The following is a 26,349-nucleotide window of genomic DNA, read 5'->3' on the forward strand; positions in this document are numbered from 1 at the left end:
TGCTGCGGGTGCTGCGGGGCAGGGTGACGGCGCGGGGCCGAACCGCAGCTGCGCTCTGCGGTGCCGGGCCGGCTGGGCTGGCGGGCGGCGCCGCGACGCTGGCATGCAGGAACGAGCACGGGGCGGGCTGGGGGACGCAGGGCTTGGGAAGGGGGGGGCCGTGCAATCCCTGGCAGGGCTCAGGAGCCTGGAGGCTGAGCATTGCCGGTGCCCGGTGGGGACGGGGAGCTGAGCAGGGCAGGTGCCCGGGGAGCTCGGAGAGCACCCAGGAGCCAGGGAAGCCGCGGGGCCGAGGGCTGAGCGTCTCTGACGTTCGGCACAGGATCTGGCTGTCTCGTGTGAACTAGGGAGCTGGAGCCCAGCCCGGCTGATGAAGCACAGGACCCTGCACCCAAGGGCTCATTAGCTTGTTAATGACCCGCAGGATCCCGCACCCAAGGGCTCGTCAGCTCATTTATGACTTGTCCGCAGGAAGGTGCCTGGAGAGCTCCCAGCTGTCCTGCGTTTTGCCCAGGGCCTGGCTGGGTCTTTGCCCCCAGCCTCTGCACTGAGCAGGGCAAAGCCCTGGGCAGCCCTGTCCCTTCTGCTGACCCCCCCCCCCAGCCAGCACCAAGCCCCCAGCCCCACACTGACCCCACAGCCTGTTCCCTCTGCACCATCACGCACTTCTCCTTGCACTCGCCTGCCCTCGCAGCCCTGCGCCTCTTCCCGTTTCTGGCCGGGGCTGTTTCCCGTGTCCTTTGCTCGAGCTGCGAGCAGCATTGCGGAGCAAGGGCTGAGCCCCCCGTGGGGTGCTGGGGTGCTGCGCTGGGCCGGGAGCAGAGCGGGAGCAGAGCCGCAGATGCCCGCTCGTGCCTGCCAGGACATTGACCGTCGTGGTGCAGCCGGCCGGGGAGCGAGCCGGGGCCGGGCAGGGGCCAGGCTGGCCTGGGGACCTGGTGCGGCGGGCAGGGCTGCGGGAGCCCAGGGCTCGCGGTGGGGCAGCCCGGCTCCCGGGGCTGCAGGCAGGGCCGGGGCGGCGCAGGGGAGCGGCGCCGGTCTCGGTGCATCGCAGCGATGCAGCCTGTGTCCGTGAGCTTGGCCAGGCCCGGAGCGGGCGGCGGGCACGCGCAGTCCCAGCAGGGATGGATCCGCCAGGCACTGGCACGGCCAGCGGGAGCCTGCCCCGGGCACAGGGTGACCAGCCAGGACCGTCTCTGCCAAGGGACCCAGACGGAGCGGTCACCAGCCCCGGGGCCAGAAATAGTGGCGGGACTAACCGCAGCCCGGGTCCCGGAGCAGCCGGCGCCGCAGCAGGAAGCGCCTCGCCGCCAGCGAGCTCTGCGCTCCCGCTGGCCCCGCTCCCCTCGCCGCCGTCCCCAGGAACCGGCCCCGAGCCGCCTCGGCGAGGGGCTGGGACCTGCAGCCGGGTGGGCTGGGGCACGGCGCAGACCAGCACCCCGGCGGCTCGGGGCCGAGCGGCTCTGCCCCGCGCGGGGAGGGCTGCCGCGGGGCGCACCGGCCGGAGCACCAGGGTGCCCGGGGGCCTCGGGGGGGGTGCGGAGCAGGGGCCCCGTCCCACGGCGTCGCTCTCTCCCCAGCCCTGTGGAACTTCCCGCGCACCAACGAGCATCACCTGCCGCTGCAGATCGGGGAGACGGTGCACATCCTGCAGGCGTCCGAGGGTAAGGGGGCCCCGCGCTGCTCCTGCGTGGAACAGGCTGGGCGGCTGCACCCCGACACTGGGGCTGCCTGCCCCCCCCCCCAGCAGGGAGGCGTTTGGGGGGCTGGGGTGCACCCCAGCACCAGGGACTTGTGCACCCCCCCCGGCTGCGCTGGCTGCAGACACCCCCCGCCCCGCCGCTGCCCTGCTGGGGGCCGTCGGGTGCCCGAGCCCGGCTCATGGTCTGTCCTTCCCTTGCAGGCTGGTATCGCGGCTACTCGCTCAGGAACAGGGCTGCCCCGGTAGGTGGGGGCTGCTGGCGGCGAGGGGGTGGGCACGGGCCTGACCCCCCCCCACCCCCGGGAGGCTCCGCCTGGCCCCGGCTGGGTGGGATCCTGGCGGAGGGGATGCACCGGGCACCCGGGGCATCGCCACCCCGGGGGACCCTCCACGGGGGAGCCCCYGTCCCGGGGTGGGGACCCCCCAACCTGGGCACCCGGGGGAGGGCTGTGCCCGCAGGGGCCCATGGACCCTCCCCCACCGCAGCCCCGTGGGCGCTGACGGCTCCGGCTCTCCGCAGGGCATCTTCCCGGCCTCGCTGATCCACCTGAAGGGCGCCGTGGTGGAGCGCAGGGGGTAGGTACCGGGGCGCAGGGTCTGTCGCACGCCTGGCGCCGGGCTCTGCCCAGCTCCTGCCCGCGCCGGGCTCTGCCCCTGCCCGGGTGCTGCCTGCGCGGGCGGCGGGAAGGCGGCTCGGAGATGCGACCCGGGCGCAGGCAGCTCCAGGGACCCCCCGGAGCCCGAGCCGGCAGCGCTGGCGGGGGCCGGGGCGCGCGGTGCTGCAGGGGCGCTGGCGGTGTTCCCCAGGGCGGAGGAGAGCCTGGTCCCCGCCGAGATGCCCATGGTGCAGGAGATCACCACCACGCTGCGCGAGTGGGCCACCATCTGGAAGCAGCTCTACGTGGTGAGCAGCCGGCGCGGGCCGGGGGGGGACGGGGAGACCCGGGGCACGAGGGTGACCCGGCCTCGCTGCCCGCAGGCGGGGCAGACGGAGYGGTACCGGCAGGTGAAGCACATGATGCACGAGCTGATGGAGCGGCGCTCGCAGCTGCTCTCGGGGACGCTGCCCAAGGACGAGCTCCTGCAGCTCAAGAAGGAGGTGACCAGCAAGATCGACTACGGGAACAAGTGAGAGCGGGGCACCGCGGGGGCGAGGGGGTCGTGGGTGCATCTGCTGCCTCCCGGGGCCGACGCCGCCCCAGCACGGGCTCACATGGGGCCGAGGGCTGCCCTGTCCTTCTGCTGCAGGTCAGCCCGTAGCTGGGCTTTGGTCTGGATCAGCCGATGGGTGTCATGATGGGACCCAGGTCTCAGCCAGGCGCACAAGCCGCCCAGCAAAGGGATATCGCCCATGAGCCCGGGCCACGGCAGGAGCACGTCCCTGGGGCTGCCCTGCTCCTGCCTCTTCCCAGGGGTCTGCCGTTGGCCGTGGGGGGTCGGGATCCCGGCCAGGCCCCTGCAGCCCTGTGCTCCCGGCAGGTTCTCGGGGGACCCGGTGCCATCCTGGATGGTGTGCCCRGGGGGAGGATGCTGGGCCAGGCCGGTCCCGGCGGGGTGGTGGGCTGGGACCTTACCCAGCACAGTGCGGGTCCTTCCTCACCCCCTGCCTGTCTCCCGCAGGATCCTTGCACTGGACCTGGTGGTGCGGGATGAGAACGAGAACATCCTGGACCCCGACAGGACCAGCGTCATCAGCCTCTTCCAGGCGCACAAGAAGGCCGCGCAGACCATCACGCAGCGCATCCAGGAGGAGACGGTGAGCGCCAGCGCCCGGCATGCCGACCTCGCGGTGCCCGGAGCCGGCTGCATCCAGCACGGCATGGCACGGCTGCGTCCGGCACGTCACAGCTGCATACGGCACTGCACAGCTGCACGGCACGGCTGTGTGCACGTGGCGCGGCTGCACCCGGGGCTCTTGGGGCTGCGCCCGGGGGCTGCCCCATGGAGGGGCCGCGGCGTGGGGCCGCCGGGCGCCCCGAGCTGACCGTCCTCGTCCCCCGCAGCGCCCGCAGCAGAGCGAGCTGGGCTGCAGCGCCCGCCTGTCGGCTTTGCCCTCCCACAGCCTCTACCTCTGCGTGCGCAACTTCGTCTGCAACATCGGCGAGGAGGCGCAGCTCTTCATGGCGCTGTACGACCCCGCGGAGCAGCGGATGATCAGGTGAGGCCGGGCGCGGGGGGCTGGCGGCGCTGGCCCGGAGCCCTCCTGTTTGCGGAGGCGCCTGCAGACCCGGCGCCTGCCCGGCCCTGGCGCGGCGCGGCGATCCTGATGCTCTCGTGTGGCCCTGCAGCGAGAACTACGTGATCCGCTGGGCCAGCACGGGGGTCCCGCAGGACATCGAGCTGCTCAACAACCTCAAGGTCATCTTCACGGTGAGCCCCGCCGGGGCCGAGACCCAGCGCTCTCCGCAGAGCAGCGCGCGCCCCCGCCGCCTGCCCTCGCTGTCCGCCGGAGCCCATCGCTGGGGCGCAGCGTTTCGCAGCCCCGCGGCTCTGTGCGCCAGGGCACCGTGCACGGGGGACCCGGCGACCCAGCAGGACCCGGCCATAGCCTGCGTCCCTCTCTCAACACCCAAATCCCCGCTTTTCCCACTCTGTGCGCTCTCTCCTTGCTGCCTGTTTCTGCCGTGACCCCTCCCCRGCCGTGCAGCTCCTCGCACAGACCCTTCCCCCGGCCCCGGGGGTCTGAGCCCTGGCCGTGGGGCTGCCCCTTGGGGACGACACTGCTGCGCACGGAGCCTGCCTGGCCCCCGTGCCCTGGCCCTGCTCCATCCCTGCTCCGCAGCCGGGCTCATCCCTGTTTCCTGCCGCCTCCCGGGAGGGCAGGCGAGGAGCAGCTCCTGCTGACGGAGCAGTTTTCCCGCTGCACAAGCAGAGCTGCGCTGACCCTCAGGACGGCCGAAGCAGAGCCGTCGATACGCAGGCGAACCGGGAAAGTCAGTGCAAATGAGCAGCATCAGCAGTTCCAGCCCCGCAGTCCCCTGGCTCCAGCGCCCGGCAGCTCTCGCCCGCTCCCGACCTCTGCCCGGTGCTGGCGTTGGCAGCGCGTCCCTCCGCCGCTCCGGCGCGGCCTGTGCCCCGTGCCGCGGCCCAGGGGGGAAGCTGGCGCCCGCGGGACCCGGGTGCTGTGCCACCCGCACGCTCGCCTTCGCCACTGCAGCTGCCCTCATTGCAGCTGTGCTCCCAGCCCCAGCCGCGCTTCCCGGCCCGGCACGAGGCGCAGCGCCTTCCCCGGCTGCGGCGTGCCCAGCGCCTGGCTGCCGGCTGCCGCGTGCCCAGCGCCGCGTGCATCGCCGGTGCCTCCCGAGGACATGGGCAGAGCTCCCCTGTGCCTGCTCCGCATGCTGCGGGGACACCCTGTCCTGCCTTTGGGGACCGCCCGGGAGGGACGGATACCCCGGGCTCCCGTGGTGCCCCCGGCTGAGCCCCTCCGCGGGGCACGGCGCCGGCGCTGGACCCTCTCCCGTGCTGCGCTGTGCTGCGAGCGCCCGACCCTCTCTCCCCCCCCAGGACCTGGGCAGCAAAGACTTGAAACGGGAGAAGCTTTTCCTGGTGTGTCAAATCATCCGGGTGGGACGCATGGACCTCAGGGAGACCTACAGCCGGAAGCTCAGCACGGGCCTCCGGCGGCCCTTCGGCATCTCAGGTGAGCCGGGCTCTGCGCAGGCTCTGGCAAGGGGCCCCAGCGCTGCCCGAGCGGATCCCTTCCCACGCCGAAGGCTGGGTGCCGGCTTGCTGGGCCCTGGGCAGCGGATTGGGGTGGGCRCAGGAGCCTGCCTGTCCCAGGGCTGCTCCGGACCCTCCGCTGCCTGGAGAAGCTGCTCCGCGGTGCACCGGCTCCCTGTTGCCCGCACGCGGACGCCAACCCTCGCTCGCCTCTCTGCAGCGGCGTCCTCGCAGCGGACGACGAGTTCCCCTTCCTGGGGCCGGTCCCTGAGCGCTGGGCTCTGCTGCCCTATTGCCCCTTCCCCAGCCTGGCCCCACTGCAGCCCCCYGGCGAGGCGCAGGGCCTTCCCCGCGCGCGCCTGGAAATCCGGCACGGATTTCTGCATGCCGAAAAACCCTCGGCTTTCTCCTCCCGCGGCAGCCGAAGCCGAGCGCGAGCTCAAGGCTGGCGTCGCCTCATCCTTTCCAGCAAGATGGTTCCTCCGTACCGGGGGCTTCCTGCAGGCGGCCCCGGGGTTGCAAGGCGCCCGCCCCGGCGGGGCTGGTGCAGTCGTCGCCCCACGGCCAGGCGACGCGGCAGTCATTCCCCAGGGAGCAGCCCTGGGGCCGCGGGCACATCCTGGTCCCGGCCCCAGCGGAGCGGGGAGCGCGGGAGCTCCCTCCGCATCCCCCTGCACCCGTGCTCTGACAAATGCTCCTGCTCTGGATATCGATCCTCATCAGATGGGCTTGGTAGGAAATTATTGATTTTAATTGGCTAATTAGTGTGCGCTAGGACCTCAGCCATGGAGTAATTACCAGGTGAATTATTAACACACGGCAGCTAATTGCGCTCTGAGCTGAGCGCGTCCCCGGGGAGCGGAGCAGATCCATTGCCCTGGCGCCTGCTCTGCAGAGCCCTGTCCATCCTGCGGCCGAAGCCCCCGTGCCTGTGGCCGATGGAGGCCTTCTAGATTCGGGTTATTTTGGCCAAAACCTGCCCAGGAGCTCGGAGCCAACCTGGCGGTTGGCAGCAGCGCTGTCCCTGCGTGGCCTTGCCCAGGGCCGCGTGGCAGCGGGGACACGGCAAGCCCGGAGCTGCGGCTCTGCCCTGGTGCTGGTCCCGCTCCGCTCGGGGCAGGAGAGCGGGATGGCGACCGCTGAGGCCCCGGCCCGGATGAGGCCGAGGGCAGCCCGGAGGCGGTGCCGCAGCCGGGCGGAGAGGGGAGCCGGGGGGACGGGGCGGCGTTCCCGGAGCGGAGCCGCGGTCCTCGGGGCGGCTCGTCGCGCGCCTCCAGCAGCCGCCCCACGCCGCCGTGCCGCTGCAGTGATGGACATCACGGACATCACCAAGGGGAAGAGCGAGAGCGACGAGGACAAGCAGCACTTCATTCCCGTGCACCTGTGAGTACCGCCGCGCCGGTGGGACGGGGCCGCCGGCCTCGGCGCTCCGCAGGACCCGGGCGAGCACGGGGAGAGGGGCTGCAGCGGAGCCCAGGGCGCCCAAAATAGGTTTTTCCTATTAAACAAGACTGTGGAGCTCCTTGGGACACAACGTCCCCAGGCCTAGGAACTCAGTAAGGTCAGAAAGGAGGTTTTTATATGGGCAGGATACGGAGAGATGGAAAGAGCCCCCCTGAAAGCCCTGCTGAAGCTCTGCCTCCCAGGCGTTCGGGTCGGGGACCGCATCCCGTGTCGGCTGCAGACGCTACCGTGCACCTTCCCCCGGGGCTCGGAGGCAGCCCGCTCCGGGGGCTTGCGCGGGCTGGGGGGGCATCATGTTTTTCTGTTCGCTCGCGCCCTCCCGGCAGCCCTGCGGGTGCCGGCGGTGCGGGGCGCCTTCCGCGTCCCCCCAGCGGGAAGCGCTTCCCAACCCCTCCCGTGCTCTGGCGTTGGCAGGGCAGCAGCCGACAACGACTTTCTGCACGGCATGATAAGGAAGGCTGTGGAAGGGAAGGACATCAACCACAAAGGCCAAGGTAGCCGCCCCGCGCGGGCTGCTCCTGAGCTCGCTCCCGGGCGGATGCGTGCGTTGCCCTGACAGCCGGCGTCGGAGCCCTGGAGGGACGGGGAGGCCCTTGCCCACCCGATGCCCACCCGAGCCCTGAGCCCCGCAGGAGGCATCGGCCGCTTTCCGCACCGCCCGGGGCTGCCAGGCCTCGGAGACAGCTGCAAATAGTATTTAGGGCACGAGCGGGGGCTGCCCAGGGGAGAGGGCCGATTTCCTCCCAAGCTGAACACGAGAGAGGACGTTTTCGGGAAGGGTATGTGGCTGTCCCTGCTGGAGAAGACATCCAGACAGCAGGGTCCCCCTTGTGGGTCAGAGGGTCTGGTGTGTCCCTGCGGGATGCAGAGCGCTCTCCGGGTCCGGCTCCCGGGAGCACGGAGCGTTGTCCAGGTCRCCCTGCAGCCCGGTGCCCGGACGAGCCGCAGGAGGTGCACGGCCGGCGCTTGGCACGGCACCGACCCCGTCTCTGCCCCCGTCAGGGTTCTGGGTGTCCCTGAAGATGCTCTGGGGGGACCTGAGCCAGGTGCGCAAGGACCATCCCCACCTCGTGGACCGCAGCACGGTGGTGGCACGCAAGCTGGGCTACCCGGAGGTCATCATGCCAGGCAAGCGGGAGGGACGTGCCGCGGCCGCCCGGCATTGCCGCGCCTCCGGGGTGGCCGTTGTCCGCCGTCACAGGGGTGGTGGCGTTGGAGCTCGCCCGGAGCGTGCCAGGAGGGATGTGGGCGCGAGCAAGGGTGCACACATGGGATGGGGACACGGCTCCACTTGGGAGCGGGGCCCTGCTGCCAGCGGTGCTGGGACGTGGTGGTGATGCTGGGATGGAGCAGCACTGCCAGGGTTTCCAGACACGGGGCAGGTCCTGCGAGGCTGCCCGGGAGCAGCACGTGCTTTGCCAGAGCTCTCGCCTGGCGCATCCCTCAACGATCCTGCTGGCTCCGAGTGCGGCATTGCACAGGGGCCGGTGTCCCTGGCCTCACCGGGCTTTCCCGCGCGGCTCCTCCTAGGAGACGTCCGGAACGACATCTACCTGACGCTGGTGCAGGGCGAGTTTGACAAGGGCAACAAGAAGACGCAGAAGAACGTGGAGGTGACAGTGTGCGTCTGCGACGAGGCCGGGAGCGTGGTGCCGGTAAGGCGTGCCGGCCGGAGCGGGCACTGTGCGGCAGGGAAGGCGGCTGTCGGGAAAAGGGGAATGTTCTCACGCCAGGGATGCTCTGAGTGCGCCACTGGGCTCCTCATGCCGGAGGGCACGGAGCCAGCCGTGGTGGGCGTCCCCTCCGGCACGGACACAGCCTGCCCGCCCGGGGCAGTGTCTGCCGTTGGGGACCGCTGCTTCGACCCGGCGTGCCCTGTCCTTGCGCCCCCTCCGCGGCGTGCCGGCCTCAGTTATGGCTGGAGGACTCTCAGCCATTTCCTTGGCACAAAGGGGCTGGAATAGCCTCCTTTCCAGCAAACTGGAGCTCTTGAAGTTATCCTTTCGAATAGCCTTGGTCTTTAAATAAAGATTCGGAAAAGCGATTGGAGGGGATAGGCAAAAAATCATAGTCCCTTAAGGCTTGTCAGAAACCCCCGGCCATTCCCGGAAAGCTCCAGGACGCCKGGCTCCTCCCCAGCTCCGGCGTGAGACTCATGCTGGAGCCAGGGAGGCGACATGCTGCCGTGGAGGGCGGCAGGAGCCCGGGAAGGGTTTGCACGGAGCGGGCAGCGGGAGAGCGTGCGGAGGAGCAGGCTCGGAGCCAGCCGTAGATTTCTCCCGGTCACACAGCTGGCTGCTGTCCCACCTCTCTTCCAGGGTGTTGGCTTTCATTTCAAATTCAATCCTTATCTGACCTGTGAGAAACAGGTTGTTAATTACTGAGGCTTCTGCTGGGCTTTTCCAGAGGCGCAGTCTCCCCCCATCTCTTTCTCTATCTGTGATAATGAATTTCCCATGCTGCAACAGAAGTCAAGTCTTGGAAATGCCCTGGGGGGTCATGCGTCCCTCGCTGTCTCCTTTCGGAGACGGCAGCCAGGCCCTGCCGAGATGGATGTGGCACGGGGAATCCTGTCTGCAGCCGGTCCCTATTCACGGCCCCACGCGAGCCGTGCTGAGAAGCGAGACCGGGAGCCAGCAAGAGATGTCCCGGTGCAGGGACACGGGGTGGGAACGCAGCGGATGGGCAGGAGGCCAAGCCTGCTTGGTGGGCAGGGGGGCTGGAGCACCCCGGGGTGGGGGCTGGTGTGGCTTAATGGGGGGTGCAAAGTTCTCCAGGCCTTCGAGTATCTCTGGTCCAAGGAAGAGCTGTAGCAAGCAATGTCAAAAGCTGAACACGAAGCGTCTCTTTGCAGAATGTGATCTACCATGGTGCAGGGGACAAGCCGGTAAGCGAGTATCGCTCTGTGGTCTACTACCAGCAGCGACACCAGCGATGGATGGAGACGGTGAAGGTCTGTATGAGCCTCCTCATGTGGAGGCTGAGGTGGGACCTCTGCCGCAGGGGTTGTGGTGGGCTCAGTGGTTGGTGTCCCTGGTGAGGTCTCCTCCGGCTGGACCCCACGAGCAGGGAGGCAGATGTCCACGGTGACCCTGCTTGCAAGGAGCTTTGGGGTGCAGGCTTATGAGCGTGCTCCTGGCTGGCGGTGGTCCCCTGTGCCGCACGCACCTCTCCCTGCCGCCTTCCCACGGGCTCAGCCGTGTGTCCTGCCGATGGAGCCGCACCTGCAGGAGATACGGGGAAGCGGTGGAGGTGTGCAGGTACGTGGGTCTGTGACAGCACCCAGATGTGCACCTGCACAGCGACCTACGTGCATACGGACACAGGCACAGGACACGTACCTGCCTCTAATTCAGCCTCATTAATTGGAAGAAAAGCACATGGGACTGGATTCAAGCAAATTCATGGTTCGCTGCAGGCTTTGCCCAAGCTCAGGCACAAAGGGGTCTCTGCCAGCCAGGTCATCCAGCCTGTGCCCCACTGTGCTCACGTGGGCTCCTCTCTCTCAGATTGCTGTTCCCATTGAAGATGTCCACAAGACCCACCTACGATTCACCTTCAGGCATCGCTCCTCCAGTGACTGTAAGTATCTCTCTTCTTCTGGTCTTCCTCTGCTAATGTTCCCAGCAAAGGCTGGAACGGAGATGGTCTTTCCGCAGCTTGGGGGCTGCACAAACACGAGCACCCTGTGAGCAGTCCTCACCTTGCACCCGTGTAAGAATACATCAGGGATGCTGTGAAATCTGGGCTCAGACATGGGAGGAAGCACGCCGTCATCCCCGTTTGCTCTGTGCCCCAGCTGCCCATGGTGAGGCAGCGGATCCCTGGGAAGTCGCTGCCTCTTGCACGCCAACCATGCCCTGGCTGTCTGCGCTTGGCTCTCTGGAGCCTCTTCTCTGTCTTGTGGCTTTTGGCTGCTGTGGGCTGCAGCATGGGGCCAGGAGCATCAGCTGCTCCCGGAGCGGGGTGCTGCTGTCAGCCGCTTCCCAGCGCTGAAGAGCCCGTGGGCTAAGACGAGGTGCGGCCGCACGCTGCGATGCTCCCGGGCACCTTCCCCAGGCTTGCTGCAGGAGAGGGTCAGGCCCACGAGGGCCGTCTCTGGCGGCAGGGACGGTGGGTACGACTGGGAGACCTGCACCTGCGACTGCTGCTCGCCAGCGTGACCCTGCCCAAAACCCCATCTGGTTCTCGTCCAGACGACTTTCCGATGGCCATTTGTCCGGGCAGCACAGTGCTCCCAGTGTCAGCAGCTCCTCTATCTGTGCATCATCCGTTTCTCCTTTCCCTCTCTTTGCTGTTCTCCAGCAATTGCAAGCAGATACTTCTCCCAAGTGCATCAAGGAGATTAAGCGGTCTCACTGCACGTTGTGCAAAGCCCGCTGGCTTCAGGAAAAGAAAAATGATTTCTCTGGCACCACCTTCTCTGGAAAAGACTCCAGCTGCAGGAGGGCAGGGGCCCGCTGCTCCCGCTCTGCAGCCCCTGGGCTGCGTCTGCCCTTTCCGTGCCCATGCAACGCGTCCTCGGGCTGTTCCTGAACCCACTTCACCTACTCTGTGTTTTTGTCTCTCCTAGCTAAAGACAAAAGCGAGAGGATTTTCTCCATGGCCTTCGTGAAGCTGATGCGACCTGATGGTACAACCCTACGTGATGGAGAACATGACCTTTTACTGTATAAGGTACTAGCAGAGCTGGGCAAAGCGACTCCAATGAAATAGAAGGCAGCGCAGGATGCGTGCGCTCCCAGCAGACTGCACGCGGGTCGGGCAGAGCCCCGGGCGGTGCGGGAGCTGCTGCGCTGCTAGCACGTGCCCAAAGCCCCTCTGGGTGGTTTCCAGTCCTCGCGTCCTGTCTGTCTCTGGCTGTCTGGGGACCTGCTGCGGCTCTCTGCACACCTCTTCTCTGATCTCTGCTCTGCTCCTTTGCTAATGACAAGTTTTGTTTAGAAAAAGGTATCAGAACTGGGGGGGAAGATGGCCCATGAAGATATTTTCTACATTTTGCCTGATTTCACCAGGGTTTGGCTCCTTAAAGCTGCTTGTTTTTTCCTTCTGAGAGAGCAGAGAGGAAATGCAGAGAGGAATCACTGTTCATTTAAAAAATTCAGTTGGCTCCAATGCTGAAGTGTAAAAGGCCGTATGAATAACCTGTCTGTCTGCTCGTGTGGCTGCTCCCCTCCTCTCTGGGAGCTGGGATTAGTCGCGGACACGGGAGACGGGAGGGCTGTGAGTTAGTCCCTCGCTGCAAGAGTGAGCTCAGGAGGCTTTTTGTGTGCGCGTTCAGTGTTTCATCATCCCTTCTGGCAATGGAGCTCCAGCCTTTCCTCTAGGAGGTGATTTTCCACTCCCAGACGCTTGGCTATTCCTGATATTTAACTGAATTTTTCTGTAACTTTGCTCTGCTGTTCCTGGACACGTCCTCATAGTTACTCTGGGTAAACCCACCTCCCTTCACAGGTCTTGCGTCTTTTTGAGATGTGCAGATTAGTGTCCGCTGCCTGCTTTAGTAGCAGTGCAGCTGGCCTCAGCCAAGACGCAGGCGAGCCCTCCTTTGGTCCATCCTCTTGCCCTCCGGCAGGGTCTTCACTACCTGCCCCAGTCTCGATCTTAAACGCTTCTGCTAATGGGCACTCTCCAGCTTCCCCAGATGTTTTATCCCTGTGCCGCGCTATCGTTGTTGTTTCTCATTTATCATTTTTCTGATGTCTGGTCCTATTCCAGCACGGACATGGAGATCAGTGCTTTTCCCCCCATCAGTCTTTTATGCTTTTGAAACATGATATCACGTCCCTCTTCTGCCTTCTCATCAGGCAAAGCATCCAAACTCTTTAAGTGCTTCCCGGATACGTGACCTGCAAGGCTGCAGGCGTTTCCCGTGCGCTCCCGGGGAGGTCTCATCCTCGTCCTCGTCCTCATCCTCGTCCTCGTCCTCGTCCTCATCCTCGCCAGAGCGCAGCACGTAGCACGAGCGCCGTGCTCCTTCAAGGCTCGCTGGTGCTGCCTGGAGCAGCAAGAGCAACTCCTCGTGCGTCGCGCTTTTGGATGATTTTTCTAGTCCTTAAACATTTGCTGCTGCCCTCACCGAGCCCATTACGCTCGTCAGCATCCTCGTCCTCTGCATAAGTTAAAGTTTCCGTGTTTTGCTTCGTCTTCTCCCCCAGCCGATCCAACAGAAGATTTCTGCTCTTCCCTGCGAACGCTGAGGGGTGATTCTGGGAGTCAGGAGCTATTTCATGTTTTTATCTTTGTTTGCCAGGGGAATGTGAATTATATGCTTTTAGCTTTTCAGACCTCTTGATCTTATGCTGGTAGAGAAAGGTCTGAAATTAAGCCAGTTTACCCTGTCAGGGCTTAGCTGCCCTCCAAAGAARTGGAGTGCCTTATGTGAGTCAGCTGGAAATTGTAGTTATCGCTAGGCAAAGTTGCACGCTGAAGAGAAAAACAAACAAACAATTTTGCAATCTTTGTCTGACCTTCAGCAGAAAGTTTATTCAGAAAGGCTGCGGATAGGAAAAAGCAGCACACTGTGTTCCCAAGCAGCAAGGGAGCCTCAGGGAGATGCAGCAGCACCGCAGCGATGCTTCCTTCGCCCGGGGCCAAGCAGAGATGGAAAAGGGGGGTCACCGGCACCCGGACCCGGCCAGACCAACCTGCACCCCACCGAGCGGCTGCACGGCCCCCGTGTGCGCCCGGCGGGGTCTGCGCGTGCAGCGGTTCCTGCGCCGTCCCCCCGGCCTCCCCGGCGCCTGCCAGGTGTGCTGCCACGCTGGGGCACAGCGAGAGCATCCCGTGCGGCCGCCCGTCCTCGTCCCCGGGGCTCTGCAGGGCACCACCCTCCGCACCTAAGCGCGTATTTGCACACGYGCTGGTTTTCTATCTTCAGTGCGTGACCTTGCATCGGCTGCCTTGAAACACGTTATTCGAATGTGCCACATCGCCGTGGTCCAGAGCGATCTCTGTCGCTGACCTCTGCCTGTTGCTGTTTTCCATTCACTGTTTTTTATCTCTTCCCTAGATTTTACCAGCTGTGATTCAGTACCATCTTTGGGGGGTGTCATGGCAGCACAGATCCCAGCAGGGCCTTGTAGGAAACAGCTTTGTTGTTTTTTTTGCAGAAATTAAGGTTGGCAGAGCCTGCCGGACCATCCGCGCGGACCGCCATGGTACAGGCGTTGATTTTCCCATGTTGGCTCCCAGACTGCAATGACTCTTGAGAGCTTAACGTTACCAAGTTTTGAATCCATTGCGTAGGAGTTACCTTGATTTGTACATAGCTCTACCGATTTTATCGCACTGTTGTGCAGAGCAAAGTCAGGGAAGATAATACCAGCGCTCACCTGTCTCCTAAAGGGCTCCTGAGTCCGATAGGTCGAATCTCTTAACGTCCTGCTCGTCTGATATGTGCGCTGGGTTGCAGGGCGACAGCCGGAAACTGGAAGACGCCAGCTCGTACCTGAACCTGCCTTCCACGAGAAACGTGTCGGAGCCAAAGATCCTTCCGGGTTCCTCGTTCCGAGTGAGCGGAGGCACATCGGGTATAAGCGTGTCCGCCCGGGACAGCTTCCAGATCTCCACCCTCGTCTGCTCTACAAAATTGACCCAGAACGGTGAGTCCTGGCTCGCAGCGGTCCGGTCGCTGGTGTTGCCGGCTGCGCTCCGCGGTGCTCGAGGCGCTGGCCCCATCGCAGTCCGCTAGCTGCTTTCCGATGGGTGCCTTTTATTCAGACACTGATAAGTAACTTATGTTACTAAATATATATTCCTCCTACCCGTAACTTCAAGCTATGTTAGCAGAAGCACCAAAAAAGCAAAGAAATGAGAGAGGTAAATGTTGGCTCTACCTTGTGAAGTAGCTGTAGAAATGACAACACTGAGTGTCCTGGTTATCGTGTCAGAAATCTGAGTCCCGCTCGAGCAAGCAGGAGGTTTGTTCTCTGGCTCCYGTGCTCTGGCCAGGGCCATCGCCAGCGGGACAGGATGAGCTGGGTCCCCCCGGCTGGCTCCATGTTTCCGCCCCAGACCCCGTTTCTCGCGGTGATGGGGCCAGGCTGTGGCTCCCGGTGCTGCTGGTCCGTGAGCGGTGCTGCGCGCTGGGAGCGCTCCCGCAGCCGGTGCATGGCCAGCACGGGCACGGCACGGGCACGGCGCGACCAGAGCTGCCCCACAGCACCCGTGTGGCTGCCAGGCTCGGAGGAGATGGGAGAGGCTCGGTTCCCTGCTCCTGAGCGGTGCCGTTTCCCCTCGGGGCTGGGGACAGGACCTGGCCTGCTTTCGTTCCTGAATAACGAGGAATAAACGCAACCTCCGTGCGTTTGTCCCCGGGGACTTGCTAGCCCCAGTTCGGGGGAGCGGCGCTGCAGAGGGGCCGACTGATTTACCGCGGCTGCGTGAGCGATGCGTGCCGGCGTGGCCGGGCGCACGGGGGCCGTGGCTGGTGCCCCAGGCCGTGGCTGTGCCCGGACACAGTCCGGCCGGTGTGGCTGCGCCGTGGGGCTCGCTCCCGTGGTCACGGCGCCAGGAGACTCGGCCGACAGCCGGGAGGCAGAAGCGCTGGCACTGAATTACCGCTTCAGTTCGGTCACTACCGATACGGCAAAGAGCCGCTCCAGGGCCAGGGCTGGCGGGTTGGAGGGACCGCTGGGCTCGAGGCCAGCCGGGAGCTGTGGTCCGGGGTTTCCGGAGCCGCCTCTGCCATCCCTCGTGGTCACAGCAGTGGCCACGGCTCCTTCCCCACCTCCCCAATGGGGGTACAATTTGCCACCGGCTCTATTTGCATATTGCTGCGTTTATAGCTCAAGGTTATCACTCATAATGTTCCTCTTTTTTTTTTTTCCTCCCCCTTTTTTTTTTTAAAAGGTTGTCTTTTGGCTTATCTGTCTCCAGAGCCCTCCTGGGTTAGCAGCATTTAGCTTTCCAAGGCAGGGGAAGGAGAACAAGCAATAGCAGGCTGCAAGCATCGACAGGCGCTCGGCCGCCTCCGCCTCGGAGGGGCTGAGCCCTGCCAGCAGCTCCAGGTAGTTAGCAGCTCCTTGGCTGCCGTGAACCTTTGCAGATGGTAATTAATCTGCTACTGCCCCGAGGGAGCTGAGCCGCCGCCTCCGATTTGGGCAGGGGGAGTGAACTGCTGAGTGTTGCTATCTAACACGTCCTGACCTTCTCTGGGCCCTCCGGAAATCGCGATGGGGATTGGGACTCCTTGTTTTTAAAAGCGGTGTCTCAGCTTGTGTAGCTCAGGCTTTTAGCTCTGGAGGTCCTTCGCTCAGTTCTTCACAAGTCAGCCAAGAGCGTGCCTGCCATCCAAACACAGATGCATCAGCATTTATAGACGGGGTTTTGCCTTGTAGAAAACATTTTGGGACACGGCAGAACAAAAAGGTGCAGACAGCCCTGGAAAGCGCTTGGCAATTATGCAAACTGCTTCACGTGCACATCTAAAGCGAACAGGGGAAACACCACGGATACAAGGGTACGGTCAGGTGTCTGCTCTGCTGAAGGTCTGAGAACAGTTGCGTTGTCTGAATGCCCTTGCAAACGTCCGTTTAGGGCAAGCGCTGCAGGTGTACATCCAAGGTAACGGAGAACAGCAACCTGGGTGTTCACCACGTTTAACTGCTCTCTTCTGTGCAGCAGAGTTGCGGCACGCAGGCCATGGCTACGTTTTTGGTATGTGTGCGAGCATTCCTGCAGACGCTTCAGCAAAAGCAACAGTCTGTCCTCCTTTGTGAATAACAGGGAAACGTGGAAATAACACTGTGAACTGGTCGGATAGTTAAAATGCTGCATAGCAATACTGACGGGGAGCAGATTCTGCACTTGCGTGCCTGAGGCAAGCGGCAATAGAACCTGCCTGGAGGGGAAAACCATATGCAGTAGTCCTAATTTTTTTTCCATGTAGTAGTGCCTTGTCTGTAAGGTCAATGGTTTGAAATATTTAGCCCTGTTTTTGCTAAATCTTAAYGACACGGTTGGGGAAACTGCAGCTCTGACGAGGGGCTGTCGGCACTCGGGAGCAGCAGCTTCGCAGTCAGGGCGATGCAGCACGCGGCAGCTCATCGCGGCCGTGCTAACGGCGCTTGGGCTATTGCGGATCAGGACAAGTAGGGTCTGGGGCCATAACGGTTCAGTTARTTCTCTTCCTGCAGCACAATTACAGCTCCTGTTGTAATAATCGTTTATTTAGCTGAGCTTTGTCTTTATGGTATTAAAAAAGCTGGAGGGCTTCCCATGCTGAGCAGCAGCRTGCTGGGGAGACGGCAGCGTGCCGGGCCCCGGGCTGCTCCTGGCTGTGCCGTGCCGTGCCGTGTCACACCAYGCCGCACCGTGCCGCTCAGTGCCAGCCGGTGCAATGCCACGGGGCCACGCTCTGCGGGCTGTGGCCGCCTTGCGGGAGCAGTGTGGGCACAGCCGCCCGTGTCCCAGCTTGCAGAGCCGCGGCCGCCCTGGGAGGGCTGCAGCCGGCGCCGCGGGTAGGTGGGGCGCAGCGAGGGGTGGCAACGGCCGGCAGCGTGGCCAGGGCCAGCAGCGCCCGCTGGCACGCAAGGGCTCCCGGGGACACCGCGGTTCCCGCACTAAGTGTGGCGCGACCTGGATGCTGGCTGCGCCCGGCGGTTCGCACCAGCACGATGCTCCAGGCTCAGAGACACACAAGCAAGTTGCACAAAACCGGATCAATATTTTAAATATCTGCAGTGGCAGGCTTGATGGTCCATGTCTGGATGTTTACTTCCAGGCTATTTTCTGCGTTGTCGTTTTCCCATGGCCACAGACCCACAGGAAGAGACTGTAAACCAGCAGTTAACTGAACTTGCTGTTCAACGTCTCTAGGTTTCCCACGTAGCGTGTTTGTGGGATAAGTGCGGTTGCTCAGGCAGTTTCTGTTAACTTCAGGTGTTTGCTCAGCGCGGAAGGAGGAGGAAAGCTGCCTGCCTTCGTGCCCCGCTGCCGGACCTCGGAACCTGCCTGCCGTGGTGGCGCGGTCCGACCCCTGCGCCGGCRGGCCGTGCGTGGCTGCATCCATCCAGCAGCGACGCTCCGATGTCCCAGCAGCGCCAGGGTTCGAGGCACAAGCAATACGGAGCAGTGCTCCAAGTGATGCGCACGATGTTCTCGCAGTTCTGCGCAGCAGCCGGAGCTGCTCTGGGAAGGGTTGTGCCGCGAGGGGCGTCCCCAGCCTGCCCGGGCAGCGGCCCCACGGGGTGAGCTCCTCCGGCAGCCCCGGCCCAGCACGATCCCACGGCACGACCCCAGCGCCGGAGATCCCTTCTCCGACAGCTCCGTAGGGTTGTGGTACCTGGGGACGGTGCAATGTCTCCTGAGCATCGGCATCGGCACAGATGCCAATGCCGTTGCCCGTGCCGAGCTGCGGACTGCATTTATTCATAACACTCCTGTTTTTGAGGAAGTCGCTATTTCGTGTTCGACTTTTGGTGTTTTATTTCTTGGTTTCTTTCTCTGTGCAAGGGTGTAAAGAGGAAGAGAGCGCCAGCGCCCTCCTGGCCATGCGTTAGTACCGCGAAGAGCAGCTGGGAACGCCACGGCGCAGCCGGCCCGCTTCCCCCTCTGCTTTTCCCAGGCGTCTGGGGCTTTTGCAGCRTGGGGGAGAGCAACCTCACCCCTTATGGAGCATTTCCCACCGGGGTCGTTCCCTGCCAAGTTAGGGCCAGCTGCCCTGGACAGTGAGGATGGGAACGGTAGAGAACATCTGCTGGCATAGCTGGAGGTGCTCAATAACTTTTAAGTCTGGCGGCAAATAAAGTCCGTGCTAATTCGTTCCCTTCTTCCCCTGCAGTCAACCTGCTAGGGCTGCTGAAGTGGCGCTCAAAGCCCAGCCTCCTGTCCGGAAACCTCCAGAAGCTGATGAACGTGGATGGAGGGGAAGTCATCAAGGTACGACGAGCGGCTGCCGGCACCTTCGCTCTCCGCCCCTTCCCTTCCCCGAACCTGCCCTTCGCCTCCCCCCGGCCGTGTCCCCCCACGCCTGGGGCTTTCTCGCTCCCTCCGCGGCAGAGGGACGTCACCGCTCCGGAGGGGAGGGTTGGCGGCACGGCGCTGGAGGTATTGCACGGGCAGCATCACCGCGGCGGTCGCGCGCAGGGAGGAACTCCACGCTCCCTTTTGGGACAGATCGAGCTGGAGAATTGTCTCCGGGAACAGGGCTGGGAGCCTCAGGCTGAGAAAATAGTACAGAAAGCAGTTCTGCCCCGAGACAGATCTTTCCCTCTGTCGGAGATGGATCCAGGATGATGCCGGAGCTAACGCCCAAGCCCTCACAACCCTTTCTTCTCCTGCAGTTCCTCCAGGACACTTTGGACGCCTTGTTCTCCATCATGATGGAGAATGCGGACACGGATGTCTACGACAYGCTCGTCTTTGACGCCCTGGTGAGCGGGTCCCTGTCTCGCCTGCCTTCAGGTGCCTTCGGGTGCCTTCGGGTGCCTTCAGGCCTCTCTGGGCCAGGCTGAGGGAAGCCCAGCACTTTGCTCTGATGCAGCAGACAAATAACCAGAGGTGTCTAAAAGGGCGTAAGACTGAGGGGGGGGGTTGAGATGGGATTTGCCGAATCTGCTCAGGCGTGCAAGGCTCAGGGCCATGCAGCCACGTCCGGGCTGCTCCGCGGTCTCGCAGGCTGAGCGGAGCCTGGATGTCCTGGCCCTGGGAGGTGGCTGGACTCCGCAGGTGAGGAGAGCGGTAGCCGCAATCTGAGCAAAGCTCGGAGGTGTTTCCTCTAGAACGAGCGGTAAAAGCAGCGTCAAGAGACGAGAGCGATCGCGGTGAGCAGCCCGGGGGAGAGCCAGGTCGGAGCGGCAGCCGCGCKCCCGCCCGAGCCACCGGGCAGCAGCGACAGCGCGAGCGCCGTGCAGAGCGGCCGCGAAGCGTCCTGGATTCGGGGCCGCTGGACGCTTCCGCGCCTCCGAGATCCGCTCGGTCTCGGCGGGGCGGACGGGCTTGCGGGAGGCTCGGACGCCCTCAGCGGCTCCCTCGGGGGATGCTAGCGCCGCTGTGGGTCTGGCCCCCGAAATTCCCTCGTCCCGAAACCCGCCTCTCCCGCAGGTCTTCATCGTGGGCCTCATCGCCGACAGGAAGTTCCAGCACTTCAACGCGGTGCTGGAGGCCTACATCCGGCAGCACTTCAGCGCCACGCTGGCCTACAAGTGGGTGGCGCGGGGAAGGGCCGGGGCCGGGCGCCGCTCACTGCTGGGCCCGCGTGCCGCCGGAGGGGAGGCGGCTCCGGGAGCGGCGGTGGCTCCGGGAGCGGCGGCCCCCCCTCACCGTCGCGGCTGGCGCTGCCCCGCAGGAAGCTGGTGTCGGTGCTGACGCGCTACGTGGAGCGCGTGAGCCAGGGCGAGCCCTGCGAGCCGCTCGTGCGCACCCTCAAGGCCCTCGAGTACGTCTTCAAGTTCGTCGTCCGCTCCAGGCGCCTCTTCGCCCAGTAAGTCGCGGCAATCGCTTCCCCCTCTCTGCCGGCGCCAGTGCCGGTGCCGTGGCGCGGAGGCCCCGCGGGGTCCGGAGTGGGGTCCGCTCCGCTCGCCGCCCCGCCGCAGCCGTCGGGCCCTTCCGAGGGGCGGCAGGCTCTTTCCGCGCGCTTGTCATCGCCGGGTCGTGCCAAACGAGGCCSGAAGGGACCGGGAGAGGTCGCGTGGCCACCCCGTGCCCCTCCGCTTAAACCGCCGCAGGCAGAGGGTTTTTAAGGTGCTCTTGAAAACCTCCGGTAGCGGCACAGCGCAGCTGCCCCGGCACCTCGCGCCGCTCGGCTAGCGTTGCAGTCGGGAAGGTTTGCCGGCGTCTGGTCCAAGGGGTCCTCGCTGCTCTTGGAGCCGGCGTTTCTTGTCCTGTTCCCAACGCGTTTATTCCTTTCTTTGCTGCCGCTTTTCGCGCCTTGGCCGCCGTTGCCGTGTCCCCGGCGGCTGGGCACGGGCCCTTTCCCGGGGCGTCCCGGTCCCAGCAGGGCCATCGCTCCTGCCGCCGCGCCGGCAGCGCCCTTTCCCTGCAGCCAGCCTGGGAAACGGCCCTTTCCTGGCAGCGCTGCTCCCGACCGAGGCTCAGCCGCGATCCGCTCCTGCTCTTCCCCGAGGAGCCTTTGCCTACCCCGGCACGAGCCGTGCTGAAGCTTTTTCATTCATTTTTCCTTTGAGAGGAAAACTTTGCGCTTATCCTCAGTGAGTCACAGTTTGTTTATTACCGAGTGGTTTTCCAAGTTGTTGTGAATTCTTATCCCATCGCCCGGCTCCGCGTGGTTCCTCCCCCTTCCGACGTTATCTCCGGCTCTCCGGATAGCATTCCCGACGAGCGTCCCCAGCTCTGCAATGGCAGATCCGTGGCCGTTGCGCAGGGTGCGGATGAGAGCGAGCCTGTTAGCCTGGCGACTCCTGCCGCTTTGCGTAAGGACCACGCCGACACATCAGTAATAAAGACGACCGGTTTGGCCTCAGAGGGTTTATACGAAGTTCCTCCTATCTCTGCAATTTAAGCGGTGCGCACGGCTCCTCCGACCACTTCACGAGCGGCTCCATCGCACTTCAGCCTGTTCCTTGTGCTTTTAAATCATCTGTAACGTGAACAACGCGTTTGCAGTCTCCAGGGTGTTCCTGGCGTGCAGCAAAGCCGAGCGCGGTGGGCAGCTCGCCTGAGGACCGGAGCGGGATCTGGGTGCACGAGCCCCTTCCCGCCCCAGGCGCCCGTTGGGCAGCTCGTGCCCCGCTGCAGAGGCTCATCTTGCTTTGCGACCCCACTCAACGCGAACCTCCAATGCGTTTTGCTATTGCAACCCTCGAGAAGGTCCCCCAGGAGTGGACTGGGGCGGTCTCGGGGTGAACAGGACCTTTTCTGCCCCAGGCAGCTCCCGTTAAGGAGGTGAAACGCGTTGAAGATAGTTCTCCAAAGTCGTCTCCTTCCTGGAGACCCGTGTGACCCTTTGAGGGCCGGAGGGAGAGAGCAGATGTGTCCTCCCTGGGACAGGCCACCCCGGATACCTCCAGAGCCATCCCGGTTCCGTGTGCTTCCCCGCAGAAGCCGTATGGTTAAGCCCTACAGAAAGAAGTGGGACAGCAGGAATGAAGCACCCGGCACTTGCTTCCCACCCTGATCCGCCTGGAGCACCACGAGGCAAACGACCCCCCYGAGAAGGTCTGTGCTGACTCCGGGGGTGGCCAAGCCCGGGCGAGCGCAGCCGCTGCTCCTCCTGGCCGGAGAGAGAAGGTTGCAAGAAGTTTCCAGATGAAGTGGAAAACTGCTGAAAATACCGCTAATCAGAATCATCAGAAAAACCAAGCTGTGTTCCTGTTTCATTCCAAGTACAAGGCACTGAAAGTTGAAATGGTCCCAAAAGAGTGGCAGGAAACAACGTCCCTCGGCAAACGGCAGCCAGAAGAGAACAGATTAGCCCAGATTAGCTTGAGAAATCAGCACAGTTGCCTCGGGGCCACGCGCAGAGCTGCTTGGGACCCTGCTGCCGGTGTGTACAACCAGGCACGCGGTCGTTTTCCGGAGCGTGCTTAGCGGAGCAGAGCAGAAGCGCAGGTTTGCTTAGGTCTGTGCAAAATCCCGAGCACCGTGAAGAAGCGCCGGGGTGAGCGGGAAGCCCTTCCCGTCCGCTGCAGGCAGGGGCTCTGCCTCTCGTTCACAAGCTGTGTTCAGTTCCCAGCACCGAGACCGCCTCGGAGGACCTGGCCGAGCTCCGCTTCATCCTCAGTCTCGCTTGCTGTCCCCCGAACGCTCCCCTTATCGACCGCGACGGCCACACGCTGTGTCCGTGGCATGCTCCGTGCTGCAAGCCCTGTCTCTTCTTGGGCTTTCTAATCGTTATTGTTCGGCCGTGACTCCCAGGGTCTCTGCCGTGGCCAGGCGGTTACTGCAGGGGCTCCGGGGATGTTCCATCACTGAACTGAGGTATCTACCTCTTCTTTATATAGGAAAATACAGAGCAAATTCGCCAGCTTGTAAAACTTTCGGCAAAGAAAATTAATTATATGGAGCATCTGCAAGCAGTCTTATGAATTAGTTTGCATTAAAATAAAGACATCCCTGAAGACATTTAGTATTTTTATTCATCTTTTCTTTATCTCAGTGATCTTAACAGTGGAATAACACGAACTCTTCAGATCTTCTAAATGCTTAAAACGGTACTAAATCTTGTGCACAGTCTATAATTTAAAGAAATTAGGTTGTAATTAAAATAAGTTACTGCAGATTGCTGTATCTATTTGATTATGTATGCTACAGACGGAGTCAGATGAACAGCTCAAGTACCTCCTAGGAGGGTCCCTAGTTACTGCGTGGGTAATCAAAGCGGCAGCCCGCCGGTGTCAACGGCCCGGGCGCAACCAGAGGGCACAACACTGCATCTGGCCTCCGTGGTCACCGCGGGGAGAGGGGTGCTCCCCGTTTTTGATCCATCCTACTTCTCCTGGGCTAGGAAGCGTCATTGGCTGGAGCCTGGTAGGTTGTAAAGGGGCTGAGTCCACAGTACTGGCATCGGTAACACCTGTGCTTGAGCCTGCTGGAATAACCTGGCCTTTGGGATGCTGCAGACCTCTTGCATCCTCGCATCCCCACGTCTTCAAGCTGAGTTTTGGTAGCCCAATCACTCCCGCGAGCCGTTCCTGGTATTTGCGTGTCTCCATCATCTTTCTCCAAACTTTCTGCAGTTCCATCCTGTCTTTTCTGCAGAGGGGTGCCAGAGCCGCACGCTGCTCAGGAGCACCGTGGGTTTGTGCAATGGTGTGATGACATTGTCTCTTGTTTTCTATTCCTCTCCTGTTAATTCCTAATTCTTGTTCTGCTTTTTGACTGCCACCGAGGGAAGTTTCCCTGGAACGGTTTATCGCAGCCCTGAGACGTTGCCCTGCGGGGCCAGCTCCAGCCTGCCGTCTGTGTGGGAAGCTGGGGTCGCCCTTTCTCACCTTCATCTGCTTTGTATCGCGTGGCCCAGTTACGCCGTCCCGCGGGTCCTTCTGCAGCGCCTCGCAGTCGGCCCCCGCTCCTGCTTCCCCGGGTAATGGACGTCATCACAAACTTCGTCACCTCCGTGCGCGTTCTCTTTTCCGGGTCTTTATGCGTTGGACTGTCCCCGGTCAGCACACGGCACTGAGGGACTTYGGCGACTTCCTCTTTCGCGAGAACGGATCATTTGTCCTGCCGTCTGCTCCTGTCTTTTAACCAGTTACTTATCCATTTAGGAACCCTCCCTTTATCCCATGGTCATTGAGTTTCTTGATGAGTCTTTCTTTAGTGAGGAACTTGGCTGACGTCTACTTGGGTTTCCAAAAGGCTTATCACAACCGACCATCCCTTTCAATGTTTTTGCTGGAGACTTCTTCAAAAGAGCACCAAGAGGTTTATAAGCCAGGATTTCCCTTTCCAAAAGCCACATTGACTCATCTTCATCATTCTTTTTCTATTATCATCCATACTAATTTGCTTAGTGTGGTGGTAGTCAGATAATTTTCCTGCCTAGCTTAATTGACAGCGCTTGAAAGATTTCCTGTGACGCTCCTGGAGCTCAGTAGCATGTCGGCGTCCAAGTGCTGTAGGAGTTGAGAAAGGGGCTCGTACGCAGGGTCCGTAAACCTGAGAGGCACCAGGCTTAAAGACAGGCTCTTACTGAATGTTTTCTTGACGAAATCCTCCAAACCAACAGGTCAGTAATGAGTTAAAGACCGTATTGACCCATGTCTGCTGCAGTAATGCAAATCAGCAGTAATCTTGGCTTAACTGAGATGCACTCTTTGACTGCTTTATAGTGCTCTGGTTTACTTAAAAGTTCAGAAATCAGTGTTGATAAGATATCTTAAAATCATTAAAAAGAATATATGGTATTTATGTATGCCATCTTTAATATAAAGTTACAGAATTTTGTAGGCAAGAATTTAAGACTGAGGTGARCTCAAAAACTCATGCTATTTAGTCACGGGTAGTTGCATCACAAAAGGGACTAGGTGAAAAATCTAACAAATCTCTAACAAACAATGATTATTGCCTGGTATCACTGTTGTGAGAATAAGGACTGTGTGTGGACCTTCATTTTGTTATGCTTATTTTAACACATGMAGGCTTCTTTGCATGTAGCTTAGTCCCAGATTTCCTGGCCTTATGTCTGTTTTTTGTGCAAAGCATCAGTGCGCACCTGCCACGTCAGGGAGCTGCCCAGGCTGCTGCCCGGCGGTGGGAAATCCCGCTCCCATGCGGAAAGAGCCCAAGGACAACGCCAAGAGCTTTGGGACACGCAATCCAAGGAGCAAGGCTGGAGGAACAGGGTTTTCTGGGGGGGGTCTTACATTTTTTAATAACTTTTTATCTATGGATGAGAGGGAGGGAAATATCTTGAGTGAATCTAAACTATCTTTTTACTTGAAAGTTGGTCATGAGATATAAAGGAACAGTTACTCAGGTGATACATGTATTCGTTTTAGCACAACTGAGATACCTCAGGCAAATTAACAGGCTTGTTCCCACTGTCAAATCTGTATTTTGTATGTTCCCTTGGGTTCATTTATCAGAGAGGAAGGATGAATTCGAAAGCAAAACAATCCAATTGTAGTTTTATAAAACAAAGAAGCAAACTCTTTGCAAAAACTAGATTCAGTAAAAATAGCTGGTAAGCAAAAARTAACAAATCTTGTTTGTTCTACTGCAATATGCACAACTGAAAAACAAAACACATTTTGCTTGTCACGATGGAGGCTGGCGCTCCAAGTGGAGATCAGATTAGGCTGGAAGATACATCTGTCTCCACAGCCAAAGGATAGATTCCTTTTTTATTCCTAATTTCCTCCGTTCTGTACCTGCAAATCATTCACCAGTAGGGTTCCCTTTTTCATACACTGTGTCAATGGATTGAATAAATTAGCTCAAATATGACCTATTTTTCACAATGAGTTATTATGGTGAGTCTTATTCTTATAATTCTGCATGTGATTAACTGTTTTGAATATTTCTCACAGTATTGCAAGTCTCATGGCTAAAATTTCCCAAATATATTCCTTTGTTCTGTGACYGATAATGCGATTCCATGTTCAGCCTGGAGTGCTCAGTAGGCTTCCAACTAAGGTGGGAAGACACTGAGCTCCTTTGATATGACTTCAGTCATATAAAGTAGTATAAAAGAGGTTTATATACATGTATATGTAAATATGTGTATGTAGTGTATAAAATACTATAAAAGAGCAAATAGGCTTTAATACTGCTAATTCTACCTGTCTTAAGCAGTGCTTCTGACTTGTCCCAGTGGCCTAGCAGCAAGTGCCCGAGGAGGCTTGCTGCCGTGCTTAGCTAGGGCAAAACGGGCAGCGAGGAGCTGCACGAGCTGCGACGGCCTCTGCGAGAGCCCATCGCCCGGGCGAGCGGCGCTCGAGGCCGGCAGTGAYGCCCCGTCCTTTGCAGGCTCTACGAGGGGAAGGAGACGGCCGAGTTCGAGCAGTCGCTGCAGCGCTTCTTCCTCGCCCTGAACCAGCTGATGAGATCCCCGCAGGAGGGTCCCACGCTGCTCTCCCAGGTACGGTGCGCTGGAGGCTGCCGTGGGGGTCCGG

General features: G+C 61.5%; 1 protein-coding gene across 1 annotated transcript in view; it reads left to right on the forward strand.

The window, feature by feature from the left end:
* The window catches only part of LOC112978208 (dedicator of cytokinesis protein 2-like), an 83,837-nt gene that overhangs the window by 276 nt on the left and 57,212 nt on the right, over window positions 1–26,349 (forward strand). Inside the window, exons 2-23 of the mRNA XM_026091477.1 lie at window positions 1,581–1,664; window positions 1,904–1,944; window positions 2,223–2,278; window positions 2,510–2,606; window positions 2,682–2,830; window positions 3,323–3,458; window positions 3,706–3,860; window positions 3,991–4,072; window positions 5,210–5,345; window positions 6,673–6,748; window positions 7,244–7,323; window positions 7,832–7,957; window positions 8,360–8,484; window positions 9,684–9,782; window positions 10,339–10,411; window positions 11,403–11,506; window positions 14,244–14,433; window positions 18,615–18,712; window positions 19,117–19,206; window positions 19,877–19,977; window positions 20,121–20,255; window positions 26,204–26,315. Of these exons, the coding sequence (XP_025947262.1) occupies window positions 1,581–1,664; window positions 1,904–1,944; window positions 2,223–2,278; window positions 2,510–2,606; window positions 2,682–2,830; window positions 3,323–3,458; window positions 3,706–3,860; window positions 3,991–4,072; window positions 5,210–5,345; window positions 6,673–6,748; window positions 7,244–7,323; window positions 7,832–7,957; window positions 8,360–8,484; window positions 9,684–9,782; window positions 10,339–10,411; window positions 11,403–11,506; window positions 14,244–14,433; window positions 18,615–18,712; window positions 19,117–19,206; window positions 19,877–19,977; window positions 20,121–20,255; window positions 26,204–26,315 (2,345 nt within the window). The remainder of the gene's footprint in view (window positions 1–1,580; window positions 1,665–1,903; window positions 1,945–2,222; window positions 2,279–2,509; window positions 2,607–2,681; window positions 2,831–3,322; window positions 3,459–3,705; window positions 3,861–3,990; window positions 4,073–5,209; window positions 5,346–6,672; window positions 6,749–7,243; window positions 7,324–7,831; window positions 7,958–8,359; window positions 8,485–9,683; window positions 9,783–10,338; window positions 10,412–11,402; window positions 11,507–14,243; window positions 14,434–18,614; window positions 18,713–19,116; window positions 19,207–19,876; window positions 19,978–20,120; window positions 20,256–26,203; window positions 26,316–26,349) is intronic.

Source organism: Apteryx rowi, unplaced genomic scaffold (genome assembly GCF_003343035.1).
Source record: "Apteryx rowi isolate R43461 unplaced genomic scaffold, aptRow1 scaffold_903, whole genome shotgun sequence".
NCBI classification, from domain to species: Eukaryota; Metazoa; Chordata; class Aves; order Apterygiformes; family Apterygidae; genus Apteryx; species Apteryx rowi.